This window comes from Paroedura picta, chromosome 3, assembly GCF_049243985.1.
Source record: "Paroedura picta isolate Pp20150507F chromosome 3, Ppicta_v3.0, whole genome shotgun sequence".
In the NCBI taxonomy this organism is placed as follows: Eukaryota; Metazoa; Chordata; class Lepidosauria; order Squamata; family Gekkonidae; genus Paroedura; species Paroedura picta.
The window spans coordinates 66,716,037-66,730,671 of record NC_135371.1 but is presented as its reverse complement, the minus strand read 5'-3'; the positions used below and the strand labels follow the sequence as shown (position 1 = coordinate 66,730,671).

Sequence of the window (14,635 nt, the reverse complement as noted above, 5' to 3'; positions counted from 1 at the left end):
TTTTAAAAAAATCTTTTAAAATCATTTAAACCAACAAACAATGCATCATTAAAACTAGCTAAAATATATAAAAAATAAAGCAATTAAAACATTGATCAAGAAGGAGGAATCACTGAAGCAATGCCACACAAAATCTTCACATCCACTAGTGGGCGATGGCAACAGAAGGGAAAAGGCCAATTTCCCCGGGGGGAGAGTTCCCTTGCCACCAACAAGAAGGCTCTCTCAGGCTGCCACCCTCTGAATGTCAGGAGGTGGGGAAGCCAAAAGCATGGCCTCTGGAAATGCCTGTAGTGACTGGGAGGGCTCATAGGTGGTCTTCCAGGGCCATGGGTTCCAAATCATGCAGGGCTTTCAATCTGGCCACACACAGATTGGGAGCTGGTGTAGATGGGTCAAGACTGTCATGATGTGCTTTGCAACTGTGAAAGAGACTAGTCAGTTTGAGCTGATCGTAACATGAGGCCTATGGATCGGCGGTGACAGGGAAAGGGGCAGAGCACTACAGGCTTTTCCAGGGACTGGTGGAACCGAAACAGCCTATCACCCAGAATCTCAGGATTGCTTATGCTATGCTGCCAGCTAGATAAAATCAGTGGCAGAACACCTGCTTTGTATGCAGAAGGCCCCAGGTTCAGTCCTCAGCACCACCAGTTACGGGATCAAATAGCAGATAACATCAAAGACCTCATGCCAAGACCCTGTAGAGTTGATACTCGTCAGAGTAGACAATACAGACTATAAGCAATTCATGTATTCAATGTTGAGTATTTAAACACACAAGCATGGTGCCTTGTGGGTACCAAACCCAAGACAAGCATTATATTATTCAGGGAGAAAGCTCCCTAAATGCTGTCATCTAGGAACTAGAATCTATACGTAGTTTATGTCAATGAGTTGAACAAGGCTGAGATCCAGCAATATAAAAGAGGGTGTGAGCTAAGGAGTTTGGTTATAGATCAGCAAGAAGACAGAGTATCCCAATACAATAGTGTTGTTTTCCACACCAAATTCCAGATCTTAAGACATACCTGCTTACCACTCCTCAAGAAATTACCTGTCGGCTAAAGAGACGTTGCAGCAGGCCCTTTTTGGGCTGGGGAGGTTGCTGCCCCTTCCAGTCCAGGTCAGGAGGAACAGCACCATCTGGACCAAAGACATTCAGCTCCTTGAAGCACTCAGTCTCTATCATCTAGAGAGGAGGGGAAATATGTGCAATTTGCTACCATTCAGGGACCCATTAACTTTCCATAACTCTGTGATACCAACTCCCAGTTAGCGTTGTTAGACTGCCTCAGCCAGCCAGCCTTTGAACCGCTGTGCATCCACCCTCTGGCAATAACAGCTGACCACGCAGAAGCATCAAGCTGCCTACCTCATTCTGCCAGGGGATGGAGACACTCCCCGTCGCAAATTTATGGTAGAAGTCATGGTCTGTAGGCTCCAGCTCAACACCCTTGACAGTGGAGAATTGCTCAATGTCCAACACATCCTTGCAATAAATTGCTTGAGGCTAGGAAGAATTGGGGGGGGGGGGGAAATTCTATTCAAGAGCTTATTCTCCTGCACAAAGTGAGCAAATTGGCATGAAAACAAGATGCTCTCAGGAAACCAGGCAAACATTCTGAACTCACATCAGGCTTGAATGGTGGGTCCAGCATCCCTGCTTCCAACCGCTTGAAATTCAAGTGTTTAAAGAGAGGGTGCTCTTTCACTTCCTGGGCACCTTCACCTCCACACCCCAGCCGCTCCACTGGGTCTTTGCAGAGGAGCTAGAACACAGAACGGTATGGTCCAAAGGAAGGCCGCAGCACTGCCAGGGAGCCTCAGCTACAAAAAGCAGCAGTCCAGCTTCCAGGGAAGCCAGCAGTAACCATCTCAGACCATTACATTTTGCTTTTAACTAGAACTGAACTCAACCCTTCTCTCCCCTCCTCTGAGACCAAACACAGTTTAGCTTGCTAGCTTGCATATAAGAACCAACTCTTTTTCTTCTAGTTTAAAACATTATGAGTTACAGTGCAATCCTCTATAGAGCTGTTCCAGTCTAAACCCACCAGTTTCAGACTCTGCATAGGATTGTGCCAAAAAGGCTGCTCCCTCAAATCCCTACGCCTACCAAGCCTACAGAAAAAGGCCCCACACATCATGGTTTGCTGGTTGTGCATGTTCCTAGTCCGAGGAGTGGGGCTGAGCCACATTTATACACATGCCCACTTGTCTAACTTTTGTTTGAAATGCAGATAAGAGGTTCTTTGACTATTGCTGTGTGACTACTGGTTAATTAACCAGAGACCTAGATACCTTCAATGAAACTATGGGCTATGAGATTTACTTCCAAGTGCCTTAATCCTGTAAATTGAGACAGAATGAGTCAATGTAACAACATGACACAAGATCCTAGGCAGATTTTCCGAAGCCAGGCTGAACTGGTGTGGGTGGGAAAGTCAGTGATGTCAGGTGAGATTAGTTGGAGTTTAAGGTTTAAGTCACATCTGAGTTCATTGACCGTAGACTGTTTTTACAATGGAATTTGAGCTGGTGCAGAGCCAAAGTGGTGGCTCCATTTCCGGGCTGCACCCCACACATAAATGTCAACTTCAGCATCCTCCTCCAGATAGCTTTATCAAGAAGCAAGATGCAGCTGAGTGAAAGGCAGCGGCACATCCAGGGTGAGGCAACCAGGGCACATGCCTTCTCCTCCCACCCACCTACCCACTACAGCTCTCCACATGAAGGCCAGGCCCAGAGAGAGGGAGACAGAGACACAGAGAGAGACAGAGACAGAGGAGCAGGGAGTGTGCCCAGCCCAACAACCTGCTGCACCAAGAACCAGACCAGCCCCAGTAGCCAGGCCAGGCAACGGGCCAGCTGGCCTCCCCTTACTCACTGGCCCCCTCACATACTACTCAGCTCCTGCCCTGCCTTGGTCTCTGCATGGTGATAGCGCTAGGGTTTTTTTTTTCTTTTTGGCGGGAGGGAACCGGCAAGCCAAGCACAGAACCTGTTGCCGCTCGGTGCTGGCAGGAGGGAGCAAGGCCCAGGCTATGGAAAAGGAACTCAGGCACAGCTGGGGGAGGGGTGTATGAGGAAGCGGGCAACTTTCTCTGAGACTCTTCCCTAGATGGAGGAGGGGGTGGGGGGTGGGGGATTGGCCAGGGTTTGCCTGCCTCCATGTCACCAAGCCCTACCTGTCTGCCTGCCCTGGGTGCTAAAAAGGCTAGATATGCCAGTGCCGAAAGGATCCACCCTGCATCCCTTTGCAATGGCATCAGAAGGCAGCTTGCCAACGGCCAATGAAACAACATTCATACCAAGGAACACAAGGAGCGAGAAGCAGGTGAGAACTTTTCTGAATACTCCTCCTGCACATCCTTCACAAGGCGTTCCACCTCTTCACGCTTGATCTTTTTCTTGCGCTGCTGGAAGGGAGACTGCCCCTCAATCATCTCATATAGCAGGCATCCCAGGGCCCACCAATCAGGGCTGAATGTGTACCGCTCATTCTTCACTACCTCAGGAGCTGAAAAAATAGTAAGGTCTGCATGAGTAAGGCCATGCAGACTCTTCAAAGACACAGAACTGGGATGTGGCATCAAACTCAGGATCCTGAGGCCAAAATGACTCATTTAGCAATGAATATGATCCCCTACTTGAATTTCATCACATCAGATGTGTATTTGCACATGTAGCTAACCCATACTCAGGAATTGTGCCCCACAGCTGGGCTTCTGAGACTGTTCACAAAGAAAAGCCAGTTCAACCATCTAAGACCTTATACATTCTGCCCTAACACTTATTGCAAACTATGTACAGGAAATCTCATCCTTTGTCTCCACTGGAATATCTGCAGAATATTTACTAAAATGCATAAATTAATGCAGTCTAACGTGCATCATCTTAATATTTTATGAAAATCACAGGTTTGCTGACTGCAGAAATTGCATGGCATTGATATAGTTCTTGTTCACTCTTATATGTTGCCAGAGTAACTCTTATATACTGCCAGATTCCTGCACAATGTTGGCTCAGGACACAAATGGCCCCTCTATTACCCAAAATGCAACTTCCTCTGCTCTTTCTCCAAGCAACAGAAAAATGCTTAGGCCAAACTCTCCTAGCAATCATGCCTCAACTTCTACTCTAGCAGGAAGCAAACTAAGATTCCAGTGTTAAATTTGCTTACTCGGAAGTCAGGCCCTCTGAATATCTCTACAAGTGTATGTGCATGCAAAAACACACATACACACATAGTTCTTTACAAAAAAAACATGCTGAGAACGGCACTGCTACAAATTCACAAGGATTTGTTCTTTTCCCTAAAGCCAAGGAATTCAAGAGGAATTGAATTCCTCTTGGCATCTCAGGCATCCAAGAAAGCAACTAGTACTGGGGTCAGAGGAAGGAATGGGGGGGGGGGGATGAGATACTGACTCAGTTGAAGCAAGTAAGCTGGACTGCATAATACTGTAAGTTTGACCTCTCTTTCTTAGGTCAAAAGAAGACGTGATGGCACCCACATATTGGACCCATGAATGACACCACCATTTGAAAGTGGAAAGAGGCGATTTTAAAAATTTGACTTTAAAATGACAGCAACATCCAAAAGTCTTAGTTTGGCCTTAATTCAAACACTTCTTAAAAGACTAATATCTTATAATGCTAATTTTAATGGCTTACCTCTCACTAAGTTCTCTGTTCATCCCTACAGATTTGGGGGAAAGACTGCTTTCCGCACTGTCTTTGCAAGATGCACTTCCTGGCTTCTGTGTTGATCCCAGTCAACTCACCAGAACATGTCTTGGATACTCACCCATGTAGCCAACTGTTCCCACCCGACCTTTTATCGTCTGGCCCTCCGGAACATAAACAGCAAGCCCCAAGTCAGAAATGCGGATGTGACCTTATCAAAGGAAAGCAAATCATGTAAGTGTCCAGTTTGCAAATTCCCCTCAACCCAGAACTAATCCTGTTACAAAAACGGCATCTACTTGCCCATCTGTGAGGATGTTTACTCACCATGATCATCCAGCAAGATGTTCTCAGGCTTCAAGTCCCTAGAATGAAAATAAAATTTGTAAGATATAGAACAACGCTGGGTTTTGACTTCTCAACTAGCATGTGAGGAACACCAGGACTCAACAACTAGAACAGAGGATTCCCAGAAAACTGTCATTCTCTCAAAGCCCTGTTTCATTAGAAATATAAACTATAGTCATATCTCATATCTATGTGGTCTGCATCAAAGAGGACTGTTTTTCTAGCGCTTACTAGCAAAGCTATTCTCATTCTCTGCAGCTTTTTGACAAAGTCCTTTGCAATGTTGTACCAATACATAAAAACCTGAGAAGAGCCATGCTAGATGGGACCAGAGGTCCATTTAATCCACCACCCAGTTTCACACAGCAATCAGCCAGTTGCCCTGGGAGGCCAAACAGGGCACAATGGCCAAGGCTCGCCCTGATGATAAATCCTAGCACAGTGTTTCAGAGGTTTAGCACCTCTGAATATTGATGCTCCTTTCATTAATCATGGCTAGCAGCTAGTGGTGCACCTATCCTTCATGAAGCACTACCCCCACTGGCAGTGGATTCCATAATTAAATATACTCACTGAGTAAAGAAGTGTTTCCTTTTGTCTGCTCTATACTTATTGTCCATTGGCTGCTCCTGAGTTCTAATACTATGGGAGAAGGAGATAATCCCCCTCTTTCTATGTCTTCCGCCTCACACATGATTTCATAAAATTCCCATTCCCACTATGGTTAGTTCTTCTCTTTTCTAGACTAAGGTGTCCTAGACTCTCCAGTCTTTCCCTATAGGAAAGGTGGTCCAGTTCCTGGACCACCTCAGTTGCCTCTTCTCTACTTTACCCAGCTCTGCAGAATCCTTTCTGAGATACAGTGACCATAACTGTACACAGTATTCCAAACGAGGCTGCACAATGGCTTTGTGCAAGGGTATTATACTAATTGCCATTTGATTCTCAATCCTTTTCCTAATAATCCCCAAGGTGGAATTTGCCTTTTTAAACTGCTGCTGCAAACTGGGATGACGTTTTCAGCAAGCTTTCAATCTTGGTCTCACAGAGTTCAGAGTCCAGCTGAAGATTGCACGAATTCGTGCTGGCACTGAAGTTCCCCGAACGCCACTGATGACTGTGAGAAACACTTGTTTTCATCACCTGTATACTATTCTCTCATGGTGAAGGTCTTCCAAGCCACAGCAGATTTCAGCTGCGTAGAAAGTGGCCCGTGGCTCCTCAAAGCCTGCTTCTCCCATGTGATAGATATGGAACTTCAGGTCCCCTCCATTCATCAGGGTCAAGACCAAGCACAGAGCATCTTTTGTTTCATATGCATAGGCCAAACTCACCTACAATACAAGCCAGGTTAGTCAGCTACTGGGAAAAGAAGCAAAAGAACCTCATCCAGGCACAGCAGCCACAAACTAAACACAAAGTATATATAAAATACAGAGGGCTCAAAGTAACAGGCTGCTGGATACTATGCAGCATCCCTACCAATAGAAGGACTTCCATCTGCGTGCAACTGTCACCTGCTGCAGCCCAAATATCTCCTCTCAAATGGGGTGATCAGAGACTATAGATGATCCACAAACAGAAGTTTCTCGATGATAAAGAACTTTCTTGACCCATTACAATTCAGCTCATTTAAAAATGAAATACCCAGGTATCCTATTAGTTGGAATGGACATGTTGAGAACTCCTTGATGATAACAAAGCCAAGGAATGCAAAGCCTACTCATGTTAAGGAAATCTCAGCAGGCACTAAATAGAAAGAGTGGATCCATCTTGCAGGCATGTTGCTACTCCTGTCCCTTAAACCAGTGGTCCCCAACCTGCGGGCCGCGGCCCGGCGCCGGGCCGCAAAGGCCATGGCACCGGGCCGCGGCTCCCTCTCCCCGCCCCCCCCCCGCAGTAAAAAACTTCCCAGGGAATCAGGGCCGGGCCGCGCCCGTGCAGGCCGTGCCCGCTCGGCCCGATCCGTGGGTGCGGCCCGCGGGTGCGGCCGGGTGCGGCCGGGTGCGGCTCGCGGGCGCGGCCCGATCCGCGGGTGCGGCTCGCGGGCACGGCCGGGCGCGGCTCGCGGGCGCGGCCCAAAGCGTGGGCGTGGCCCGCGCGGGCGCGGTCCCTGCGGGCGCGACCCAATGCCCTGCCGGTCCCCAGCCTAATAAAGGTTGGGGACCACTGCCTTAAACCAATCAACCTCATTTAAGAAATCAAGGATTATACTTTATTCTTTAAGAGAAGTTTGGCTTACCTTCTAACCCCCCTCCCAAGTTAGAAGTGAAAAAACATGGCTTGAACACCAAGAAAACTGGAACTGTTTTTAAACGATAAGCAAAATCACGCTTTTCTCAGCTTCCTACCAGTGAAAAAGGAAATTCAGTCACCTGTCAAATGGTGGGACCTTTTTATTTATACCATGTTTTCCTTTCCAACAGGGACCCAAAGCAGCTTACAACATTGTTCTCCCCTTCCATTTTATCTTCGTAACACTCCTGTGACGTAGTTTAGGCTGAGAGAGTGACTACCTCAAGGTTACCATGCAAACTTCCACAGCACAGTGAGGAACTGAACCTGAATTGCCCAAATGCTATCCTGATACTCTAATCCAGGAGTCCCCAACATAGTGCTGCAGATGCTATGGTACCTGCAGCCACCTTTCCTGGCACTTACTAGGAAGGCGGGCAGGGCCAGGTAGGGCTTTTTCCAATGAGGCTTCTGACAGGCCACTGGAAAGTTGATTGACTGTGCAGATAGTTTAAAATGTTGCTTTGACAACATTTGCCATAAGGATCCACTCTGTGTCCGAACGTAAGCAACGGCAGCCATTTTGTGGCTGGCTCTGCCTCTGGTGGTTGCCATTCTACAGTGGCCATTTTGTGGTGGTGCCCATCACACTGTATCAGAATTCTAATGGTGCTCATGGGTTCCAGAAGGTTGGGGACCCCTGCTCTAACCACTACCCCACATTAGCTTTGTCATCTGCTTCTATAGTTTCAAACCACACACTCAGAGATGGAAAGCCCAGTGCCACCAGCAGCAAAAATCTCGATTGCTACCTAGTTGAGAAAAGTGGATGGCAATTGGGTGGGAAAGGCCATGACAATTAAAATATGGTTCTTAAATATTATAGCCACAGGAGAGCACCTCCCGTTTGTCAGGAACTAGGCAGAAGAAACCCTGTAGGAAACCCGTCAAGCCAGGCTTTGAGACCACCGGCTGGTGAAGTCTAAAAGGAAGCTTTATTCAGAGTTCTACTGCAGGGCACTACAGGCAGAGTTCATAGAAGCAAATGTCTTGGCAGACACACAGAACAATGATCCAGAAAGGTCTTTATACAGTTGTCCAAATAGGGGAGGGGGAACGAAGGGAACCTAGGCGGGAAGGTGCAAGGCGAGAAGGTGCGAAAGCGGGATGGACCGTTGGTTCCCAGCAGGACCGTGCTTTGAAGTAGAGAGGTTAGAAGCCTTGATACACTGCAGACACTACAAGGCCATTCGAGGCTGGATGAGAGCAAGCAGAGATAACTCCCAGACGCTTTGGTATGCAAAGGGCGGGGGGTGGGGAGGTGCCAGAGGAGTTTTATGGCTTTATGGCCACAGGCCGGGAGACTCCCAGGATGCTGAGGTCAGGAATCAGGATTCATGACACTCTGCCCCTTCAAAGCCCCCCACCCCCCATTTCAACCTTCGGCAGCCAGGAGAGCGGGCCTGGGCTTGTCAGGAAACTGGTCAGGAAATTTGCGCATCAGATTGGGCACACAGACGTCTTCGATGTCCACTCACTCATTGTTTGAATCCAGAACCCCCTTCTAGGCAACCAGGTACTGCAACCGTTTATGGGACAGCCTGGAGTCCACAATATTGGAGAGCTCATAGTGAGTGTCCTCCCCCACCATCACGGAAGGGGGAGGTGGGAGGAGGGGGGAGGGGAGGAGGGGGAGGGAGTTGTCGGGAGGAGGGGCCCGTTTCACCAGACTAACATGAAAGACAGGATTATTATTATTATTATTATTATTATTATTATTATTATTATTATTATTATTATTATTATTATTATCATTCGATTTATTCCCCGCCACTCCCTTGCGGCTCGTGGCGGGTTACAACATCTTAAAACCCCATTAAAATCCATTAAAACCACGACTACAATTCGACATTATTAGTTAACTAACTAGCTAGCATGGCAAGATTGGCTAATCACTTCCCCTCCCACTACTGACAGGTGGAGGGGGGGGGATAGCAGTCCCAATCCCGATCCCAGATCCCGGGGGGGGCATAGGTGTTAGCCTTGGCCTCAACCGTAGACCTGGCGGAAGAGCTCCATCTTGCAGGCCCTGCGGAACGATGGAAGATCCCGCAGGGCCCGCAGCTCTCCCGGGAGCTCATTCCACCAGGCAGGGGCCAGGACCGAAAAAGCCCTGGCCCTGGTCGAGGTCAGGCGTGCTTCCCTAGGGCCGGGAACAACCAACAGATTTTCACCTGCAGAACGTAAGGCTCTGCGGGGGGCATAGGGCGATAGGCGGTCCCTCAGGTATGTGGGTCCCAACTCGCGTAAAGCCTTGAAGGTTAGAACCAGAACCTTGAACCTGATCCGGGCAGCAATTGGCAACCAGTGCAGCTGCCTCCGGACTGGCTGGATATGGGCCCTCCAAGGTGTACCAGTGAGGACCCTAGCAGCTGCATTTTGCACTAGCTGAAGTTTCCAGATCAAGGACAAGGGAAGGCCCGCATACAGCAAGTTACAGAAATCTATTCTGGAGGTGACCATTGCATGGATCACTGTGGCTAAGTGTTCGGGGGACAGGTAGGGTGCTAGTAGTCGGGCCTGGTGGAGGTGGAAAAATGCCTGGCCTGCTACTTTTTTGACCTGCGCCTCCAAAGTCAGGGAGGCGTCAATGATCACACCCAGGTTCCTGGCCTGGGACGCAATGGTAAGGTGCGTCCCTCCCAGGGTGGGTAAGCACGCTTCCTGATCCCGCCCCCTACGTCCCAGCCATAGGACCTCCCGTCTTGGAGGGTTTGAGTTTCAGGCGACTCTGCTCGAACCATTCTGTCACCGCTTCCAAACATCTGGCAAATGGTTCCGGGGGAGAGTCCGGGCGGCCGTCCATAAGGAGACAGAGCTGGGTGTCATCAGCGTACTGGTGGCAGCCCAGCCCAAAACTCCGCACCAGCTGGGGCAGAGGGCGTATGAAGATGTTAAATAGTGTGGGGGAGAGGACCGCGCCCTGTGGGACTCCGCAAGGAAGTCCGTAGGAGCGCGAGAGCTCATCCCCCACTGCTACCCTCTGGGTCCGGTCCTGGAGAAAGGAGCGTATCCAGCGTAAAGCTGTGCCTCTTATCCCCGTGCCGGCGAGGCAGTGGACCAACAGTTCGTGATCCACGGTGTCAAAAGCGGCCGACAGGTCCAGAAGAACCAGCACTGCCGACCCGCCCCTATCCAGCTGGCGACAGAGGTCATCCAACAGGGCGACCAACATCGTCTCCACCCCGTGGCCAGGTCGGAAGCCAGACTGATATGGATCGAGTGCCAAAGTTTCTTCCAAGAATGCCAGGAGCTGGTCTGCTGCGGCCCTTTCAATCACCTTGCCCAGGAACGCTAAATGCGACACCGGGCGGTAGCTGTCTGGGTCCCGTGGGTCCAGCATGGATCTTTTCAGGAGAGGGTGAACCACAGCCCCCTTCAGCTGCTCCGGGAACTCCCCGGAATCCAGGGAGAGGTTGATGATGTCCCGGAGCTGGCCTCCTATCCTCTGGCCACCTCCCTTGAGGAGACATGACAGACAGGGATCAAGGGGGCAAGTGGTCGCCCTAACCGAACCTAGCAACTTGTCCTCTTCGGGTAAAGGGAGCCGTTTGAAGCCATCGAACGTCGCCCCCAAAGGCGGCCAACAGGTCTCCAGTTCGTTTACTGTATTAACTGTGGTGGGAAGATCACGGTGGAGTAACGAGACTTTGTCCGCAAAGTGGCTCGCTAAAGCCTCGCAGCCTAGTTCCAATTTACTACTATTTTGGCGCCCCTCAAAGGCAGTAAGAGATCTAACTATCCTAAATAGTTGGGCCGGGTGAGAGCTTGCGGACGTGATTTCCGCGGCAAAAAACTCACGTTTTGCCACTTTCACCGCCATCTCATACGCCCTCATAAGCGTGCGATGAGATGTTCTCGTAGCTTCGTCGCGAGTCTTCCGCCACACTCGCTCCAGTTGTCTTACTTCCCTTTTCCTCTCCCGAAGCTCCCCGGTGTACCAGGGTGCCCGTTTGAGTCGAGGGCAGAGAGGACGTTTAGGGGCAATCTCATCTATAGCAGCCGATAGGCGGGACTGCCAGTCCGCCACCTAGGCCGCTAGTGAGTCGCCAGGAGTCATCGGGTCCCGCAGAGCATTCCGGAATCCAGTTGGATCCATGAGTCTCCGCGGGCAGGCTAAAATACGCCCGCCGCCCAACTGGGGAGGGGGTGGTATCTTGATCCGGGCCCACAGGGCATAGTGGTCTGACCACGGCACAGCTAGGGCTGTATCCAGATGCACTCCTATCCCGGCGCCAAAAATCAAGTCGAGTGTGTGGCCGACGTGATGGGTGGGCCCAGCAACAAAATTGTGAGAGTCCTAGTGTCGCCATGGATGACACCAAGTCTCTGTCATGGACTGAAGAGGGCACGTCCGCATGGATGTTGAAGTCGCCCAGGACCAGAAGCCTGGGGTACTGCAACGCCCAGGCAGCCGCCACCTCCAGCAGGCGGGGCAGGATATCTGGCGGTGCGTTGGGCGGACGGTATACCAACCAGATAGCCACACTCTCGACCAAGTCCCATCCAATACCGACACACTCCACCCCCTCGATTTCCGGCGCCGGGAGAGCCCTGTAGGTGAGGACCTCCTGGACCACGATAGCCACCCCCCCTCCCATTTTATGGGTCCGAGATTGGTGGAGGACCGAGTAACCTGGTGGGGCTAGTTCTTTCAGGGCCACTGACTCGCCTTCCCTCACCCAGGTCTCGGTCACGCAAGCAAGGTCCGCCTTCGACTCCGCGATGAAATGTTGCAGAGTCGAGGCCTTGTTCTTAATCGACCTTGCATTGCACAAGACCAATGTTGGACCCTGTACCCTAGCCTCCACCCTCACATTCCTAGGGATGGGCCGGAGGTTAGAAGGGGATCGAGCACACCCAGGACGCTGGCTGTGTCTCCATAGCCGGGCCCTATGCGGGACACCAGTGCTCTCACCCCTTCTCTTGTCCAACCTCCTCCCCCAGCCATAATGCCCCTGGCCAGTGATTGTAGGAATCCCGGCCCCGGTACAAGCCCCCCCTCCTGGTTGGGCCTCCCTCTCCATAATCCTGCTCCCAGAGAGGACAACCCGGTAATCTCCTGTCTTCTCCCCTCACCTAGCTGCACTAACCCACCCTAACCCCCCTGCCCTAATTAAACTATCACCACCCAGCCCCCCCTCCCCCCACCCTAATCTAACTAGCAGCTGTACGGGCTATGCTGCAAGGGTGAGATCCCGCCTATAAGGGGTTCTCTCAACCCTCCCAGTTCGCCCCCCCGCACCACTGAGTTTGTCCTAATGACTAATCCTCTCTGGGTTAAAATCCCTATCCCTATCCCACCTTAATGCCAAGGAGGCTAATCCAAACAGCTACAGGAGAAATAAGAAAAAAAAAATGGTAGCTATTCTCCACTTGGCCACCAGATGGAACTAGAGGGCGCTTTTCAAGCAAGGCCAGGTCCTTGCAGTTCTTCCGGTCGCCACTAGATGGTGTTCAAGGCCAGTTCTTCATTCTGAGTCTGGATCTTAAAGAGGAAGCATCATTGTCTTCGCTCTCCTCGAGGCAGCAACTCCTCCGGTGATGGAAGGCTGAGAGCAGGCCTCGGAGCGCTGCCGGCAGTGAAGTCCCTGGGAACCACCAGCCGCCAGCCGATGGACTTCAGGACACAAGACCGGTGCATTGCTCCAGGACCTCGCGGCAGGGGCCAGGCCTCGGCGGAGCCTCCTGCTGCCGTCGTGCCCCGCTGCCGCTCGCTACGTCGACTGGGCCAACAGCCGCCAGACCAGAAGAGCCCCGCGAGCCCAGGGGAAACCCACAGAACGCGAGCCCCCAGCGAGCCGAGCCCAAGGACCGGCGGAGGACCAGGAAGGCTGAACAAAGGACCAGGAGAGCTGAACGAGGAACAAGCCAGCTCCAACGCCCCACGCCACCGAGCCGGATCTCCCGGTAGGCCGTCGATCTTTTTCGTTCCCTTGTCGGGGGATGTGTTGGGGGCGTGTGAGCATCCAGCAGAGAAGAGCCGTCCGAGGGGGGGGGTAGGTCTTCTGCGGGTATCCCTGGCGTGGCCTCTCTCTGTTGCGCCTCGGGACTCGCGTTGGTCCCCTTTCCCCAGCCGTGATGTTTTCTGCTGGGAGGCATCCAAACGCGAGTCCGGTGGTAATCCGGCGTCTTGAGCCGCTGTCCCCCCCCCCTCTTTCTGTTACCTGCTCTTTCGTCCTGTTGTGGTGCTGGGGGACCAGTCCTGTGGTGGAAAAGGGGGGAGGGGGATGGAACTAACTCCCAGTCCCCTAAAACTGCGTCAGGATGGCAACCCCAAACCTCAGGGGCTCTCATAGCCAAGGCCAGGCAGGAGCTCTAATCCCCAGCGTCCGACCGCGCTGCCATCTTGCCATGATTTGTTTCTTTCAAATGGATGGACCTTCTTGTAGGCAGCGGGGAGTTGGACCCTGACAGCCACCTCATTTACCAGCTCGGTGATTAGGAAAGGGCTCACAAATTGGTAGCTGAGCTTTTTACAGGGTTGTCTATTTTTTGATGCTTTGAGGAGATGAAGACCATGTCCCCTACTGCGTAAGGAGGGGAAGACTGTCATTTCTTGTCCACCCAAGCTTTGTAGTCCTCTTTGGCCTTCCCCAGGGATTTGGAAACCTTGCCCCAAGCCTCCTGTACCCATTCCTCTACCCGGGGGGCAAAGCAATGGCATCTCCTGGGGGCTAGGTGAATGCTGGGAAGGGACGCGCCGCAAAGCCATGGACCACTTCAAAGGGCGGTTTACAGATGCTCACATGCTGCGCATTGTTGTATGCATACTCTGCAAGAGTGAGCAACTGGGTCCAATCATCCTGGAGATAGTTTAGGAAGCACCGCAAATACTGCTCCAGGATTTGATTCACCCTTTCGGTTTGACCATTTGTGGCCGGGTGGTAGGTGGTGCTCAGCCCCCGGGTCACTCCTGCCAGGTCCAGGAGGGCCCCCCCAGAAGCGGGCCAAGAATTGGCTCCTGTGGTCTCTAATCACCTTACGGGGGAGCCCGTGGAGTCTCACAACATGTACAAGGAGCAGTTCAAACAGTTTCTGTGCAGAGGGCAGGCCGGCGAAGGGGACGAAGTGGGCATGTTTGGAGAACAGGTCCACCACTACCCAAATCACCATTTTCCCAACGCTGGGGGGAAAGGTCTGTGATGAAGTCCATGGAAAAGACCTCCCAGGGTTGGCTGGATGTCTCCAGAGATTTGAGGAGTCCCTGGAGCTTCACCCCCCCGGGTTTGGTCGTGAGACAGATGGGCCAACCCCCCACGTACTTCTCTATGTCCTTGTGGGACCCGGGCCACCAGAA

The 14,635-nt window shown here is 51.5% G+C and overlaps 1 protein-coding gene across 3 annotated transcripts in view; it reads right to left on the bottom strand.

Annotated features, from left to right (window-relative positions):
- Window positions 1-14,635, bottom strand: part of GRK6 (G protein-coupled receptor kinase 6) — a 46,110-nt gene that overhangs the window by 5,767 nt on the left and 25,708 nt on the right. For 2 of the 3 annotated variants that reach the window (XM_077326210.1, XM_077326211.1), the window contains exons 9-15: window positions 6,184-6,374; window positions 5,020-5,057; window positions 4,814-4,903; window positions 3,315-3,523; window positions 1,635-1,772; window positions 1,376-1,513; window positions 1,058-1,192 (exon numbers count right to left, since the gene is read on the bottom strand). In XM_077326210.1, the coding sequence (XP_077182325.1) occupies window positions 1,058-1,192; window positions 1,376-1,513; window positions 1,635-1,772; window positions 3,315-3,523; window positions 4,814-4,903; window positions 5,020-5,057; window positions 6,184-6,374 (939 nt within the window). Of the gene's footprint in view, window positions 1-1,031; window positions 1,193-1,375; window positions 1,514-1,634; window positions 1,773-3,314; window positions 3,524-4,813; window positions 4,904-5,019; window positions 5,058-6,183; window positions 6,375-14,635 lie in introns of all 3 variants that reach the window. The other variant, XM_077326212.1, reaches the window with a different exon arrangement.